This window comes from Aulonocara sp. 'chitande type north' Nkhata Bay, linkage group LG1, assembly GCF_057382095.1.
Source record: "Aulonocara sp. 'chitande type north' Nkhata Bay isolate Kocher_YH1m ecotype deep benthic linkage group LG1, A_spYH_male_GT1.1, whole genome shotgun sequence".
NCBI lineage: Eukaryota > Metazoa > Chordata > Actinopteri > Cichliformes > Cichlidae > Aulonocara > Aulonocara sp. 'chitande type north' Nkhata Bay.
Window position 1 is genome coordinate 40,661,580 of NC_141344.1, and position 19,015 is coordinate 40,680,594.

A 19,015-nucleotide genomic window follows, 5' to 3' on the forward strand; every position below is an offset into this window, starting at 1 on the left:
GTAGGGTCAGTCCACCGGAGTTATCACTGTCTTTCTTTAATAACACACTCTCAAAAACATTTACAGTGCTCCTCAGTCAATGTTCAATGTTCAGTTGTTCAATGTACTGCACACAGTGGAACACAGGCTTGTTTGAGCCTGTGCTGCTGAAGCTGTAGGTTTGCTCACTTATAAAGAAATTAACATCCTCCAAAAAACAAACATTTAATTTTAATCAAAAAACCCCCAGTAGAAAACATATTGGCTAAAAGTTAGAAATTGACTTGCATGGCCAACTGAAAGAAGTATTTGATCCCCAGGGAAAACATGGTGGAGAAACCCTTGTTGGTAACAATGTTTCTACCTCCGTATTTGACTGTGGGGACAGTGCAAGATTTCAATCTAATATGGCGCACTGTGCTTCAAATTGTGTTCTTTGTTTCTACGGTACTACCTTTAAATCATTAACATGCTCCTCCTGGTTGTTGTTTTATAATAATCACACCAACAGTTGGTTGATTTTTGAAAATAATAATACTCACAAAGCTTCTGGGTGACGATCTTTAAGCTCATTCCAAAAGGCAGATCTACAACCCCTCACATCCCATATGGAAAAGAAATAGTAAAAACTTATATGTGATTACTCATGAAAGTGGCCACTTTCTCATTACTTTCATATATTGTTTTAGTAAGTATACAAAACATACAAGTTTCATTATATAATTTTTCAAGGGATCTTATATCTGTTTTTACTCTTGTATGCTTTTCATACAAGTTTCACACAAGACAGATACAAACTTTATAAGATTTATATACTGTATATCTTTTCCATTTGGGATGCTTTGACATTGCTAGGCCATTTGTATTGTTAACACCTGAACAACTGTCTAAGTAAACCTCATCACTCGGGCCACTCACACTCAGAGGCTACTCAGACCAAGTCCTTTGCAACTTGTTCTTCTATTGTATATATTTCTCATGTCTTTTTATCCCTGCTGTCTTACTATTTATGCTTCACACCTGCACAGTTGTTGTGGAGCACCAACAGTTAGGTTGTACATGTACAATGTCAATAAAGGGCTATTATATTGTATTAAATTATCTTGTTATGCAGGTAGATGGATGGAGGGATGAAAGGGTTATCAAAAATCCAACAGTAACACCAAGTTTTTTTTAATTTTAAAAATCACAACAGAGTTTCTGTAACCTTGCACTGATCTTTACCTAACACTAGCGCTGCCATGTGCCTAAACCTAGCAAAACCGTAACCAGGAGGCATGGACTAAAAAAATCAAGCATAATGTTACAAAGTCCAGCTGCAGATCAGTAGGCGATCTTAATATCAGCTCAGCTCAGCTGTCAGCGAAACTGATGTCCTTGTACGAATTGTCAAGTCTTGCTATTGCTCTCTGGCTCTGGATGAAGGAAGGGGAAGTCCCAGAAGAGTCATACCACCAAATAGATATGGTCACCTGTAGATAACATGACTGAAATGCATTTTATTTATTACAATTACAGTGCACTGAACTATGTTTGTGTGCACTAGCTGCTGGCTGGAGCACCATTTGGAACAACAAGAAGTAAAACTATTCCCAAGGAACACCTGGCTTCAGCCCAGGACCTGGACACCATCTGGTCTCTTGGGGCAAGCTTCTTTCTTTTTACTGTTCTATCAATAGCACATTACTTACAGATAGACTAGAACATTATTTAAACATTATTTTACTCCCTTTCTGACCAATTAAGATAAAACCGATCGAAACCTCTTCCAGTCCAAAAGTTGCATTAGAGTTAGAATATAGGACTGAGCAAGTAAAGACATAATTCTTTCATCCCTATATAAACATTTCATCTAATGGATACTAATGATCATGCTCCAACTGATTTCCTTTACTGTTTTCCTTTTCACCATTTTTATCTCTTTGTGTGCATTGCCATGTGTGTTTGTGAAAATGTGTTGTCTTTGATTCGTCACAGGGCTACCTCCAGTACTCTGTGTTATTCTATGGTTACTATGGCAGGGTGAGGAAAATCGGCAGTGCAGGGTACCGATTACCCCTTGCCTACTTCCTGGTTGGAATGGCTGTCTTTGCCTACAGTTTCATCATTCTGTTGCGAAAGTAATCATTATGCTCTTTAAAACTTATACTGATGCTATAATTATCTGATGGGTTAGCAATGTGATGTCTTAGAATGATTTCAAGTTTGTTAAAAATTGAGGAAAAACTGGGAAAAAAGAGTTAAAAGTTAATCTAATCTTTACTTATCCCTACTGAATCTATAACATTTCACAATAACATGGTCAGAGTAATGTTTAGCATAATTTCCAATCTTTGCAACATTTAATAATCAGCAACTTAATATAAAATAAAAAGGTCAGGACCCAATGTTTCCCAGCATAACATCGCACAAGGCATCACATTGTTCTCTTCTCCCTGTTGCTGTTAATGCTTCACTGATGGTGAAGGACTGTTATTATTAAAATGAAAACAAGATGTGCAAAATATATCGTCTGATAACATGCCCTGAAAAATAATATTTCTGCAGAATGGCAAAGAATTCACGCCTGAGCCTGGCCAGTGCTTCTGATGAAAGCTTCACTTTCTGCTGGAGAGTGTTCTGTGCCTGGGATTACCTGATAGGAAACCCAGAGGCTGCAGAGAGCAAAGGAGCTGCCATTGTTAACAACATCAGGGTCAGAGAAGAATGTAACTTGAACTGTGCAATTAATTTCTTTTTTAAGAACAAGATATTTAAATTATGACCTAAGCACAAGTGACTATCAATATTTTTCTGCACAGGAAGCCATTGTCGAGGAGCAAGAAAAGAAGAAGGATACCAGTCTGTAAGTGCTTGTTTGTGAGCATTGTTTTGTATGTTTTCTGTTTGTCCAGCTTCCTCCAGCTCAGTCTATTGAAGCTATAGGTGAGTGACTGTTTATTTACTACCCCAAGAAGTTGCTTCTGTTCATCTGGACGTAGCGTTCAATGCAGAAGCGTTTCGTCACTCAGCCAAGTGACTTTTTCAGCCTCAGCTGACTGCAGGTTTCCCCAACCTTATAAACAGTACATTTAGTGCATAATGACTGAAACCAGCCCACAGAATGAACAATGGGCTATGAGGTCAGTTTCATGATCATTAATATGCAAATATTCATGACCATTGATCAAAAACCATTGATTTGGTGAATGGCTGCAATCACAGCATTGTAAGATGGGCAGGTACCTCAGGCTAGGCTCAAGGCATGCTGAAAGATGCCTTTTGCTGCTACACTAAGGAATGTTTACTGTTCCTCCACTACCTCAACTCATCATCATAAAACCTTATTATTATGTTACGTTGTGTGTGTTTTTTTGTCACACTGTCACTTTGTTGCTCTTGTTTGCACATTTGCACGTGCACTTTGTTGTCTGCTGTCTGTTAACAAAAAAAAAAGTCTTCCTTAGATAGTTAGTTTTTGTTATTTATGTTGTAATTTATGTTAGGTCAGTCTGTCTTGTCTCTGCTAGCCAGCTAACTAGGCCTCTTAGTTAGCTAGTTTAGTGTTTTCTGTTAATTTATGTTGTAAATTTATGTTGCATGTAGCACCTTGGTCCTGGAGGAACGTTGTTTCGCTTCACTGTGTACTATCTGTATATGGTTGAAGTGACAATAAAGCCAACTTGACTTGACTTGACTTGAAGAGATTTCTTAGATTATCTCAGAAGATAACGATGAGGTGGCTGGGGAAGGGGAGGTAAATTCTGCTTAGACTGCTGTGCTTGGATAAATGACAGGAGATGGATGGATACAGATCTTTAAGTAGCCACAATTCCTTGAAAAACAAGTGCATGTCCTGAAACTGAAAATGGCAGTGACATGTAAATCATTGGTGACACTGAGCTACAATACTTTACTTTAGGCAGAAGTCTAAGTTGATTAAACCCAAAGATTTTCTAATGTTTAAAATCTATACATGTCCAAATCCTTGACATTTTATATTCTAGGTTCAGTGTTGGTATAGGGAGGCTAAAATCCTACAGACAGACTCATGGCTGAAGGTGGTCCTTTTGAAAGTCTATGTAAATAATGAAAGAGTCAGCAATAGCAAAAAGAGGTGTGTGTGACACCTTATCCGAAGTGTATGTTGTTCAGAACATCCAACATACACTTCAGATGTCTACTAAGAATAGTGCATCACAATTACATCCACTTTTCTAACTGATCATTGCCAATGACACTGTGTTTTCCCTCAGTGCAGTTCTGATCAGTCTACGGATCTTGGCCAACATCCTGGTGCTCCTCTCTTTAGCAGGGAGCATATACATCATTTACTTTGTGGTGGATCGTTCTCAGAAACTGGAGCAGGAGAAGCCGGAGCTGACGCTATGGGAGAAGAATGAGGTACAGGAACAGACTGGACGTCACCATCCTTATCATCAGTTATTTTAATTGGATAATCCAATATACAATACAGTTCTAAGGAACCACTGAAAGTGGAGACTTGACATGGATCCAGTGGAAGGCAACTACTAAATGTATATATCCATCTGCCAGGTTTAGAGAGCTTTAGTCACCTTACAGCAACCAGCTCACTCTCACAACAAAATGTGTAAGCTATGCTGATCAACTGTGCAACACACGTACATGTGTACTCTGTGTGCATACACACATACAGAATTTCTTTTTCTCAACAGAAGCTGTAAAACTGCTACATGCCTACATCTTTTGACCTGTTTTTTATAACACACATTGTTGCCCAAAGGATTTACTCATTCATTCAAATTATTGAATTCAGGTGTTCCAATCACTTTCATGGTCACAGTTGTAGAGGCATGCAGACTGCTTATACAAACATTTGTGAAATAATCGTTCTTTCTCAGGAGCTCAGTGAGAGGGCATTGCAGTACCGTGCAACCATCAAATACTCCGCAGTCAACCGCTAGTGGCATTATGCCACACTGGAAGTGACTGAAAAAGGCACGGAAAATTGCAAAGCGGGGTCAGCGGATACTGTGGGATGTAGTGGCCATCAGAGCTCAGGAACATTGCATAGAGCTTCATAGGTTTTCATGGGCAAGCAGCTGTATCCAAGCATTACGTCACTAAAGTGACTGATATAGTGGTGAAAAGTACACTGCCACTGCCACTTGGGTGCTTATAGCCGAACTTCTTGCCACACACGCATAACTGAAAACTGCACCTAATGAGCATGTTCAGTTATTATAAACATTCAATGAATGAATTAATCAATGAATCAATTAATTAGGACCCTCGGAAATCACTGAAATTGTTAGAAACAATGAGACATATTTGTTACATGCATTTCAGTTAAAATAACAAACTTTTCTCCAACTACCAACTACCCATCAGTTACTTATGTATCCATCTACATTCCAGGTGAGTGTAGTGGTTTCTCTCATCACCATGATTGCTCCATCTGCTTTTGAACTGGTGGCTCAGCTGGAGATGTACCACCCACGAACCTCACTGCGATTCCAGTTGGCCAGGTACCATTGTCTAACCACAGCCTATAATGACACAATAATGGCATACTATACTATTCAGAAAATGAACGGAACCCTTACACTTTTATGCCAAAAATTCTAAGTTAAAATTTTCCCTTAACTTTGGTTAGTTATGTGACAAGTGATACGAGTTGCAACTTACTCAGGCCCTGCATGTTTTTAAAGTCTTTAATTTAAAACCTAAGTAGTACAAAAACTGGTTTTATGGTTTTTTAAAGTTTGTGGTGATTTTATGGGTAACTGGTATTAATAATATAGTTTCTACTAACCAAAGTTAGTTTGGTTTGTGGGTTAGGTTGTTTTGTTCTCAACAAATTATACAATGTTTGTCAGTAACAATTTTTACTTTGACTATTTCATTCATCAAGATCTGATGAGAGCCCTCATTGGAGCAGTATTTATATAATAACTGAAAGGTCTTACAATGCTCATCAATTTACAGGGTCCTTGTCTTATACCTTGGGAATCTCTACAGTCTCATCATTGCTCTCCTTGATAAAGTCAACAGTATGAGCTCTGCTGTGAGTATGTTAACTAGCCCCAGTTAAGAATTTGTTATCTAGTTTCAAATTTGAACACTATTTAGAAAATAATATAAGATTAATAATTTAATTTGCTGGTCATTCATTTTGCCACAGTTACTAGAAAATAGCACAAACAAGTTACCAAATATTTAACCCTGGAAGAATTGCTACAAAAATCATGTTTTGAAAATGCAGTATTTAGTGGACCTTCTGATGAAATTAAAAAAGTAAATGGTAAATGGCCTGTATTTATATAGTGCTTTACTGGTCCCTAAGGACCCCAAAGCGCTTTACACATTCAGTCATCCACCCATTCACACACACATTCACACACTGGTGATGGCAGCTACATTGTAGCCACAGCCACCCTGGGGCGCACTGACAGAGGCGAATATTGATGAATATTAATATGAGTTTAAATCTGTATTGTGACTCAGGCATTTTATTTATTTTTTGTTGCAATTTATTATTTAAAAATATAGTGTGGAATTGATTGTTAAGGGGAGAAATATCACTGATGTAAAAGTCCCTAACTCACAAAATCTCATCAAATACAATACATATGGCTTTAAACAGTTAAACTGAGATACATATCATTCAAGTGAAAATTCAGTATGTAGGTTATTTTAATGTTGACATGAGCAACACATTGGACAGAAAATAACTGGTAAACTTGTTATGCTAACAACACAATTCCAGTAGTATTACTTTGCTACATTTTAAAGCCAAAGTTGAGACTTTAAGAAGGTAAACACAGTTCATTCTATCTTCAGTGTCTTTAAAATGTGTCCAGGTATTCTGTTTACTTTTTATGCACATAAACTAACTAGTTTGGAATTATTTTCTACTATCTTTATACTAATGCTAATGCTAATTGTGTAGGCTAAATAAGCTAATATGCTACAATGCTCAGTCCTACATTTTAGACGTCTAAATTCAGGGGTTGCATCCTTCAAAGGCCACATTTGAAGGCTGATTATGTCACAGCAATGCGAAGAAGACTGTTTTCCCGGGATCTGAAGGATCCATGAGGCGGAACCTTGGTGGCCCACTCTATCCCAAGATTCATTGCGCATTGGTGGTTCTAGAATATTTTTTGAAAAGGATGGTCCAAGGAATGCAGTCAAGGAATAAACTCAAATGTAATTGTTTTTATCTCACTCAAATATCCTGTAGCAAAAATATTAACAAGAGTCTAAAATGTCAAAATTCTACAGTTTCAGATGTGTAACGAGTTAGTGATGCTTTTAAAGCTTTTACATTAAAATATAAGCAGTCAAAAAACCAACTTACATGTTTTAGAGTTTGTGTAGATGCTATGGAAAATTGATACTAAATAAATCCAGATTTCCCTTCAGTTGTGTATAACTTTTAAAATTTTCTGCACATACAATTCAGTTTTGATACCAAAGCTGGGTCTGTTTAGTGGTGTGAAGTTTAATATGCTTCAGTGTTTGGCGGGGCCATCTGCCGTGACTGGTTGGGGTGAGAGAGAGAAGACGGAACAAAAGACATGCTGTGGAATAGAGCGACTGAAGGCTTTTCAGGGAGTTTTTAGGACATCCTGACATAACAAATTACAGTAGTCCAGCCTAGAAGTGATAAATGCACGAACAGGTTTTTCAGCTTCACTTTGAGACAGGGCATCTCTACGGGCTGAAATCTGTGCCATCAGAAACTGAAGTTGAATAAGTTAAATTTGAATTTGAATTGCTCGGATTGAATCTGAATTGTAACTTGAATAAATGTTTTTAAAAACTGAATTTGAATTAGCCTAATTTGAAATTAAATTTATTGGTTTGAAAAGGATCATCACTAAATTGAAATTGAATTTTATATTTTGAAATTGAATTCATTTGCTTTGAAACTGTATTTTATCCTTTAAAAATTTAGTTCTTGAATAATTTCAGATTCACTTCTCACCATTCAGTTTCAGTTCTCCAATTCAGTTTTTTGGGACTTACATCCGGTTCCGGTTCGAGAGTAATGAGCGCAGATTAATAGAACTACGTTTTACTAGCGGACCGAAAGTGTTACTGACGGGAATCTACAGCATCTTGAGCAGTGATTTGGCGCTGTATAAATATATAAAACATATAAATATATAAAAAATACATAAAAAATACATAATTATATATATATATATATATATATATATATATATATATATATATATATATATATATATATATGTATATATATAAATTGAGTTTAGTATCTTTAGCATTTTAAACATCTTTTCTTGACCTAAGTTCACACATAACTTAGGTTATTCTCATTTATTAACAGAAACCATTAATTGGTGGAAACTGCCATTAATCACAAGTAAATGTTATCTAACAAATCAATACACTACATCGCTGACAATTAAAATAGTTGTCTGTATTATAATTTGTGTATCTTTTCCTAGACTTACTAGGAACTATAGTTTGTGCATTGTTTTTCACAAATACGCTGTGATAAAGAGAAGAAGCTCCTTCTCGGTCATCATGGAGCTTCTAAGGATGCAGACCTTGAATTAAGAAATACCTTTGAAGTCACTCATATAATTAAAGCATAGCACACAGCTGTATGGATTGTGATCTGTCTTCAAGGTCCACGTGAGTAACAGTAACTGGAATGAGTCCAGCTCCTTTCTGGCCACAATATCTCATCCTGAGGGAAACAGCCTCTCCACCCTAGTGTCAGATATCTCCCTCTCTAAGAATCACAACAGCACCACAGCAACCATCGCCACAGTGCTGGCTGTAACCAGCAGGAGCAGCTCAGGGGACGTCTACAACCAGACAGCTGTGTTTGAAAAGAACACCCGACAACAGGATCAGTGCTGGGAGACCTATGTTGGACAGGTTTTGCTTTCTGATTGGATAACGGTGTATATTTGTGGAAATGATAAAAATATATATAAACATTATGACCACCTGCCTGTTGCCAAAACATCAAATGATAGTGATGCATTGTGTATTCTAACACCTTTCTATCAGAACCACTTTTTCAGAATTGCTTGAGCTACAGTAGCTCATCTGTTAGATCGGAACACGTAGGCAAGCTCTCCTCGCCATGTGCATCAATGAGCCACACGAGCCCATAACCCTGTCGCTGGTTCCCAACTGTGAAAGTGGGAACACCCCAAAAGCTTTGGAGCTCCTCTGAACCAGTCCTTCAGGTTGCTCAAATCCTTACGCTTGCCAAACTTTGAGGGCAAAATATTAACTTGCTCACTAATGTATTCCACCCAGTAGCAGGAGAGATAATCAGTATTATTCACTTAACCTGTCAGTGGTCATAATGTTATGCCTGGAATATATGATATATATATGTATGTGTGTGTGTGTGTGTATGTAAAATAAAATACTTGTATATAGTATTTGTAAATTTCCCTGATGAATATGTGTATATTGTGTCTTTAGGAGATGTTGAAGCTGTCCATCATTGACATGATCTTCACAGTGGCGAGCATCCTGCTCATTGACTTCATCAGAGGTCTAGTGGTTCGCTACCTCAGTGACTGCTGCTGCTGGGATTTAGAGAGCAAATTTGTAAGTTGGTTGCAAGCTTTTGCTTTTACAAAATTTAGCAAGTAAATGCTAAACATGAGAATTAAGGTATTTATTCTTATTCTATTGAATGGAATTCTGTATACATACACAATATACAGGTCATAATGTTTCAGACCTGAAAAAGGAAATAGACCCAGAGAATGATTTCTTCTCCAATACTGAAGACATCAGCTGTTGCTGCCACAGTGATGAACAGTTTAATCACACCATTAAATGATAATGATAAATGATCAATAACGTTAAAGAATATTTAAATCAGTTCACAAAAGCTTTCAAAATTATTGCTGTATCTGAAATAATATGTATGTAAATAATATGTAAATGCAGAAACAGGGATGGACTTTCAACTGGACTTTTCAACCCAGGAAAAGGGGGGGGGGGGGGGGGGGGGGCTGTGTACGTGGATAAAAAATAGATTACAAGGTGGTGGAAGCTATGATAACTGTGTTTGATAACTTATTAGTCAATGTATAACAATTGAAATTTGCAAGGAATATAAAAAAATGTTCTCATATTTGCTGTATATATAAAGCACCAAGGTCTAGCGTTCAAATTATATCAAATCAGATATATTTATCTGTGGTGACTTTAACATTGTCCTGTTGAATTAAAAAAAACTCATAAAAAACGAACGAATTAACACAACAGTTGGGCTATCCTAAAATCACTAGGCCAAACAGAATTACACTTTATTGTGCCACCCTAATTGATAATAGTTTCAATAATTTTTTTTTTTCAGTTTTTGCAGTTTGACAGTAATCACAAGAGACCACAACCAGGGGAAAACCAGAAAACCAGAAACATCTGACAGTCAGTATGGATTCAGACTGAACCATTCAACTGCACGGGCATTAATTGGATCAGTCGAGCAGATTATAATTCAATTCAATTCAATTTTATTTATATAGCGCCAAATCACAACAAAAGTCGCCTCAAGGCGCTTCATAGATACAGAGAAAAACCCAACAATCATATGACCCCCTATGAGCAGCACTTTGGCAACAGTGGGAAGGAAAAACTCCCTTTTAACAGGAAGAAACCTCCGGCAGAACCAGGCTCAGGGAGGGGCGGGGCCATCTGCTGTGATTGGTTGGGGTGATAATAATAATAATAATGGATTGGATTTATATAGCGCTTTTCAAGGCACCCAAAGCGCTTTACAATGCCACTATTCATTCACTCTCACATCCACACACTGGTGGAGGCAGCTACAGTTGTAGCCACAGCTGCCCTGGGGCAGACTGACAGAAGCGAGGCTGCCATATCGCACCATCGGCCCCTCTGGCCAACACCAGTAGGCAAGTAGGGTAAAGTGTCTTGCCCAAGGACACAACGACCAGGACAGAGAGCCCGGGGATCGAACCGGCGACCTTCCGGTTACAGATGCAATTCCCAACCCCCTGAGCCACAGTCGCCCCTGGGTGAGAGAAGGAAGACAGGATAAAGACATGCTGTGGAAGAGAGACAGAGGTTAATAACAATGCAGAGAGGTCTATTAATACATAGTGAGTGAGAAAGGTGACTGGAAAGGAAAAACTCAATGCATCATGGGAATCCCCGGCAGCCTACGTCTATTGCAGCATAACTAAGGGAGGATTCAGGGTCACCTGGTCCAGCCCTAACTATATGCTTTAGCAAAAAGGAAAGTTTGAAGCCTAATCTTGAAAGTAGAGATAGTGTCTGTCTCCTGAATCCAAACTGGAAGCTGGTTCCACAGAAGAGGGGCCTGAAAACTGAAGGCTCTGCCTCCCATTCTACTTTTAAATACTCTAGGAACAACAAGTAGGCCTGCAGAGCGAGAGCGAAGTGCTCTAATAGGGTGATATGGTACTACAAGGTCATTAAGATAAGATGGGGCCTGATTATTTAAGACCTTGTATGTGAGGAGCAGGATTTTGAATTGTGGATTTAACAGGAAGCCAAAACAGGAGAAATATGCTCTCTCTTTCTAGTCCCTGTCAGGACTCTTGGTGCAGCATTTTGGATTAGCTGAAGGCTTTTCAGGGAGTTTTTTGGACTTCCTGATAATAATGAATTACAGTCGTCCAGCCTGGAAGTAATAAATGCATGAACTAGTTTTTCAGCGTCACTCTGAGACAGGATATTTCTAACTTTAGAGATGTTGCACAAATGGAAGAAAGCAGTCTTACATATTTGTTTAATATGTGCGTTGAAGGACATGTCCTGGTCAAAAATGACTCCAAGGTTCCTCACAGCGTTACTGGAGGCCAAGGTAATGACATCCAGAGTAAGAATCTGCTTAGATACCATATTTCTAAGATTTTCAGGGCCGAGTACAATAACCTCAGTTTTAGCTGAATTAAGAAGCAGAAAGTTAGCGGCCATCCAGGTCTTTATGTCTTTAAGACATTCCTGCAGTTTAACTCATTGGTGTGTGTTATCTGGCTTCATGGACAGATAGAGCTGGGTGTCATCAGCATAGCGGTGTAAATGTATGCTATGTCTTCTGATGATGCTGCCTAAGGGAAGCATGTATAATGTAAACAGAATTGGTCCTAGCACTGAACCCTGTGGAACTCCATAATTAACCTCAGTGTGTGAAGAGGACTCTCCATTTACATGCACAAACTGGAGTCTATTAGATAGATATGATACAAACCACTGCAGTGCAGTACCTGTAATACCTACAGCATGTTCTAATCGCTCTAATAGGATATTATGGTCGACAGTATCGAACGCTGCACTGAGGTCTAGCAGGACAAGCACAGAGATGAGTCCACTGTCAGAGGCCATAAGAAGATCATTTGTAACCTTCACTAAAGCTGTTTCTGTGCTGTGATGAGCTCTGAAACCTGACTGAAACTCTTCAAATAAGCCTCTGCAGATGATCTGTTAGCTGTTTGACAACTACTCTTTCAAGGATGTTTGATATAAAGGAAGGTTGGAGATTGGCCTATAATTAGCTAAGACTGCTGGGTCTAGAGATGCTTTTTGAGTAAAGGTTTAACTACAGCCAGCTTGAAGGCCTGTGGTACATAGCCGATCATTAGAGATAGGTTGATCATATTTAAGATCAAAGAATTAATTAATGGCAGGACTTCTTTGAGCATTTTGTAGGAATGGGGTCTAAAAGACACGTTGATGGTTTGGAGGAAGTAATTATTGAAGTTGACTCAGAAAGATCAATTGGAGAAAAAGAGTCTAACTTAATATCAATGGTACTAAGAGTAGCTGTAGATAATATTACATCTGTGGGATGATTACTGGTAATTTTTTCTCTAATGATTAAAATTTTATTTGTGAAGAAGTTCATGAAGTCATTACTAGTTAACGTTAAAGGGATGGTTGGCTCAAAAGAGCTCTGACTTTTTGTCAGCCTGGCTACAGAGCTGAAGAGAAACCTGGGGTTGTTCTTATTTTCTTCAATCAGTGATGAATAGTAAGATGTTCTGGCTTTGCGGAGGGCTTTCTTATAAAGCAAAAAACTATTTCTCCAGGCTAAATGATGATCCTCTAAATTTGTGACACGCCATTTCCTCTCCAGCTTACGAGTCATCTGCTTTAGGCTACGTGTTTGAGAATTATACCGCGGAGTCAGGTACTTCTGATTAGAGACCTTAGTTTTCAAAGGAGCTACAGTATCCAGAGTCGTACGTAGTGAGGAGGTGAAATTATTAACAAGATAATCGACCTCTGTTGGAGTAGCGTTCAGTTAGCTGCTCTGCTCTGTGTTGGTACAGGGCATTGAAGATGATAACAGTGGGTGGATTATATTCTTAAACTTAGTTACAGCGCTTTCAGAAAGACATCTACTTTGATAAAGTCTACTCTTCACTGTTGTGTAATCAATTATTGTAAATGTGAATGTTATCAGGAAATGATCAGACAGGAGAGGGTTTTCAGGAGACACTGTTAAATGTTCAGTTTCTATGCCATATGTTAAAATAAGATCTAGAGTGTGATTAAAGTGGTGGGTGGGTTCTTTTACATTTTGAGAGAAGCCGATTGAGTCTAATAACAGATTAAATGCCATGTTGAGGCTGTCATTTTTAGCATCTACATGGATGTTAAAATCACCCACAATAATTATTTTATCTGAGCTGAGCACTAAATCAGATACAAAGTCTGAGAAATCAGAACTCTGTGTAAGGCCCAGGTGTATAGATGATAACAAGTAAGACTGGTTTCTGAGTTTCACAGCTGGGGTGGATGAGGCTAAGCATCAGGCTTTCTTTGTGATTGTTTGTGTTTAAATTGCTTGTTGCTGGTTTTTAGTTTGTTTTTTGTCTTTTTGGGAGGGTATAAATGCTACACAGTAGAAACGACATGCAGCCGGAGTATTCCTAAATCTTACAATATTTGATGCAAGTGATTATGAAATATTAATTAATAAACTGGAACGATATTTAATCAGAGGGGTTGTACTACATTGCGTGAAAAATTATTTGACCAGCAGGAAACAATTTGTGAGATGGGAGAGTAATACTCCTCATGTTTGGATGTTATCCAGAGTTCTGTCCCGGATCCAAAACTATTCACTATTTAAATAAATGACATTTGAAGGGTATGTGATCTATTAAAAATACACATTTTTGCTGATAACACAAATATTTTTGATATTGGGGGAAATCTAATGGAAATGCTGAATATGATTGCTATGATAAAATATAGTAAAAATGTTAAAAATAAAAGTGGTTTGAGAGGAAAAAACTATCATTAAATCCAGAGGTGTGGACTCGAGTCACATGACTTGGACTCGAGTCAGACTCGAGTCATTAATTTTATGACTTTAGACTTGACTTGAAAAAATGTTGTAAGACTTGTGACTTGACTTAGACTTTTACACCAATGACTTGGGACTTGAATTGGACTTGAACCGGTTTACTTGAAAAGACTTGATATTTTACCCCAAATATAAAATGTAACATGCATATTATATAGAGATTGAAAATGTGATGTCATTCTGGGGTAGAACCACAAAGGATTCTGGGAACTCGTGGCAAGCGGTACTAGCGCACGCAGGCTTTCAATTAAAATCAGTTATACAGCGATAAAAAGAAACACAAAAATGTCAAGAAGCTGTTGTATTATTAACTGCAATAGCCGGTCGCATGACAGCCACGGGAAGCCGACGGGTAAAGAGATCGGTTGTTATCGGATTACGTCGTTGAAGAGAAATTGTTCGAGCCATGTTTCCAAAGTAACAAAGACGCGACGGATGGCCTGGATTGCAGCCATTCAAAGATCAAATATAACGTCCCAGAACCCTCCAGCTCACAGGTTAGTCTGCTCCAAGCATTTACACGAAGGTCAGTCTGCTGTTGTAGTTAATGCGTCATTTTCATAACATAATTGGTGATATAGGTTACAAGCAAGTCTGGCGCTGAACAGAAATTGTCGCGCTATGCTCCTTTGTTTATTGTGCATAAATAGTGAATTGTCCTGACACAATATTGCGTTTCGCTTCTGTTATTATGGTACATTGACAAAAACATATACTTTTATTCACAGGATAAAACAGTTGTTTTGTATCACTAATTGTCCAGTACGATTACAGCATACAATATTGTTGTCACTGCTACATTTCTGTGATGCTACCAGAAATTATTTCCACTACTAATTAATTACCGTTGAGCTCAAAGGTCCTATTAATAAACGGTTAAGGAATGTGTATTTATGACGACGATTTGTGAGACTGGTAAACTTATGATACGTACGATGGTCTTTCGTTCTACACGCTGCATTTCAAGGTCCTGTACCCATCCGTCGGTAAACTGTACCTGGGCTTGTTGCACTGACCTGAAGTTACTAAACTTCATGAGTGTATGCACTCACTCCAAGAACCGTATGATTATAAATATGCATATAAATATGCTAAGATGAGATAGCTGACTTCATCTAACTAGCAAATGTTGTCCAGGCTACGTTGGTGATACAGTTTTTTTTAATGTGTATGATATTTTTGTCATGCGATTTTAAAGCTGGTCCTACAACCGCATCCAAGAATAACATGCAGCTTATCTCAGAACTGTCGGTGAAAATTATTCTTGGAGCTAGGTTTAATTGAGCTGCATTTTAAAGAGGTGCAATTTCACAATTTGTGTATATTTTCTAAGTTCACTATTTTGTCATGTGTTGAGAAAAACACAGATTTTAAAATTACATGGTCTAATATTTACATTTAGCATAACTGCAACATTATTTTTTCGTTTTTTTTAAAGACTCGAAAGGACTTGAAATTCAAAGTTTCAGACTTGTGACTTTACTTGGACTTTTACACCAGTGACTTGAGACTCGACTCTGACTTGCCTGACATTACTTGAGACTTGACTTGAGACTTGAGGATAAAGACTTGAGACTTACTTGAGACTTGCAAAACAATGACTTGGTCCCACCTCTGATTAAATCTATCCCACGTTTTCTTAAGCCTCAGTAGAGAAGCTGAGAATTCCCTGTCCCCAGTCACCTCCTCTAGCATGTATGGAGGAACAGCAAGGCATTCCCAGACCGAGTGAGAGATATGATCTCTCCAGGGTGTCCTGGGGCCTCCTCTCAGTGGGACATGCCTGGAACACTCCACCCAGGAAGCATCCTGGTCAGATGCCTGAACCACCTGAACCGGCTCCTTTCAATGTGGAGGAGCAGTGGTTCTACTCTGAGCCCTTCCCAAATGGCCGACTTCTTCACCCTATCTCAAAGAGAGAGGCCATTCAATCTTCAGAGAAAGCTCATTTCTGCCGCTTATATCTGCAGTATTATTCCTTTGGTCACTACCCAGTAGGGATGGGAAGCTGGTTCAGGTTCAAAAGCTGGATTTGTCATACTGTGTTGGTGCTTACAAAACCACCATGAAAGCTCAAAGGTCTATATGCATATTTTAGAGCAATATATGATTTGATCCAGATGTCGTTTTCAGGGAAGACCTTGCAAATTTTAACCTAAGACAATGCTAATGCTGTATCTTTTACAAGAGTATGTCTTCATAGCACAGGAGTCCTGGTAATGACCGGGCATCCCTGCAAACCAGACCTTTGCAGTAACTGAAAACATTTGGCATGTCATGAAAAGACAATAAAGACCCTGAGAGACTCTTGTCTGACTCAGGATTGTTGCAGTGATTACTTTTGTTTTGTCTGTTTTCAGCCTGAATATGGAGAATTCAAAATAGCCGAGAATGTCTTGCATCTAATTTATAACCAAGGAATGATCTGGTAAGTCTGAAAAACATTTTACAATTCCAGAACCACAGGACCTATTTCAGAGCTAATGGCCTGACTGGTGCTGACAGGTCTCCATTACCCTGTTTAACGGACTGTAGCTCTCTGTAATCTTTCCACTACACCTCTTGATTGTATTTTCTCATCCAATTTCAGAAACGTCTCCTTGCAGCAATAAATGTAATGAAGTGAAATCATGAGCCACTGAATGTCATATCTTTTATATGAAGTGTGACCTTATTGCCTGTGTGTGTGTGTGTGTGTGTGTGTGTGTGTGTGTGTGTGTGTGTGTGTGTGTGTGTGTGTGTGTGTGTGTGTGTGGCTGGTCTATCTCTTTCTTTCCTTCAGGATGGGGGCATTTTTTTCTCCCTGTCTTCCTGCCTTTAATGTGCTGAAGCTGATTGGTCTGATGTATCTGAGGAGCTGGGCTGTACTTACCTGTAATGTTCCCCATCAGCAGGTCTTTCGAGCATCCAGGTTAGATGCGCACACGCACACACACACACACACACACACACACACACACACACACACACACACACACACACACACACACACACACAGATGAAACATACCCAAATTTCCAGTATAGTTAAAAAAAATCATTTGATGACTTTTATTTGGCCTAAATATTAGTGTTTTTTCTACCACCGTGTTGGCATTTTGAACACAGAATTTCCCACATCTGGATGAAAGTAAAGGTAAATTCAGGTAATCTTATCTGCACAGGTTTAATGCTGTGATGCTACTGAATAATGGACTAATTACATATTAAATTTTCACTCACCAAAACTGAAGCACAAACCTTTTGGACTGTCTTTTCCTTACAGCACAATTTGTTAAAACAAAATCCATTAAAAATGCTGCAAAAAGGCATAAATGGTGCAAACGCTATGGAGAAATCAAGGTCAGTGGGAGGTGCAGCCCAGCACTTTTCATAACCACCATCAAAACACCAAGAATGTCTTTGTCCAGACATTCTCTTATATTACATCCTTGGCTCTTTGCAGTTTGACAAAGATTTAAAGTTGCCACCAAAGGCTTGTACAGTATATTGTCAGCAAAGGGGGTATTTTTCTTAAGGCTGTTCACTTATCAGCCTGTGCAGCAACTTACGTATAATTCAATTCAATTCAATTCAATTCAATTCAATTTTATTTATATAGCGCCAAATCACAACATAAGTCGCCTCAAGGCGCTTCATAGATACAGAGAAAAACCCAACAATCATATGACCCCCTATGAGCAGCACTTTGGCAACAGTGGGAAGGAAAAACTCCCTTTTAACAGGAAGAAACCTCCGGCAGAACCAGGCTCAGGGAGGGGCGGGGCCATCTGCTGCGACTGGTTGGGGTGAGAGAAGGAAGACAGGATAAAGACATGCTGTGGAAGAGAGACAGAGGTTAATAACAAGTATGATTCAATGCAGAGAGGTCTGTGAACACATAGTGAGTGAGAAAAGGAAATACTCAGTGCATCATGGGAATCCCCCGGCAGCCTACGTCTATTGCAGCATAACTAAGGGAGGATTCAGGGTCACCTGGTCCAGCCCTAACTATATGCTTTAGCAAAAAGGAAAGTTTGAAGCCTAATCTTGAAAGTAGAGATAGTGTCTGTCTCCTGAATCCAAACTGGAAGCTGGTTCCACAGAAGAGGGGCCTGAAAACTGAAGGCTCTGCCTCCCATTCTACTTTTAAATACTCTAGGAACAACAAGTAGGCCTGCAGAGCGAGAGCGAAGTGCTCTAATAGGGTGATATGGTACTACAAGGTCATTAAGATAAGATGGGGCCTGATTATTTAAGACCTTGTATGTGAGGAGCAGGATTTTGAATTGTGGATTTAACAGGAAACCAAAACAGGAGAAATCTGCTCTCTCTTTCTAGTCCCTGTCAGGACTCTTGCTGCAGCATTTATACACACATATACTCAGTCAGGCTACTCTGATTTAAGTTTTTTAAAAAAAAGCTGTGATTGCCTCTTTCAGTCCTTATCAGCCACTCCCAGATGTGGTGGAAAATCACACAAGACACATGTGCATATCGATAGCATCGACAGTTCACTGTGTAAAAGGAAAATACAGTGGTGTGAAAACGTTTTTGTCCACTTCCTGATTTCCTATTGTGGAGATACAGAAATTCTTTTATTGCTGCCATATAATCTGCATCATTATAACTGCATTAATAACATTCTTTACAGCATTATTTCATCTAATAATATTTCTCACAGTATTGATACTGCATTACAGCTGTTGATTGAAGATGTCCA

The 19,015-nt window shown here is 38.6% G+C and overlaps 1 protein-coding gene across 2 annotated transcripts in view; it reads left to right on the top strand.

Annotated features, from left to right (window-relative positions):
• Positions 1-19,015, top strand: part of tmc3 (transmembrane channel like 3) — a 43,222-nt gene that overhangs the window by 12,266 nt on the left and 11,941 nt on the right. For both annotated transcript variants that reach the window (XM_086296268.1, XM_086296277.1), the window contains exons 6-16: positions 1,526-1,624; positions 1,957-2,099; positions 2,527-2,674; positions 2,781-2,824; positions 4,215-4,362; positions 5,359-5,468; positions 5,929-6,007; positions 8,605-8,859; positions 9,421-9,549; positions 16,675-16,742; positions 17,097-17,225. In XM_086296268.1, the coding sequence (XP_086152394.1) occupies positions 1,526-1,624; positions 1,957-2,099; positions 2,527-2,674; positions 2,781-2,824; positions 4,215-4,362; positions 5,359-5,468; positions 5,929-6,007; positions 8,605-8,859; positions 9,421-9,549; positions 16,675-16,742; positions 17,097-17,225 (1,352 nt within the window). The remainder of the gene's footprint in view (positions 1-1,525; positions 1,625-1,956; positions 2,100-2,526; positions 2,675-2,780; positions 2,825-4,214; positions 4,363-5,358; positions 5,469-5,928; positions 6,008-8,604; positions 8,860-9,420; positions 9,550-16,674; positions 16,743-17,096; positions 17,226-19,015) is intronic.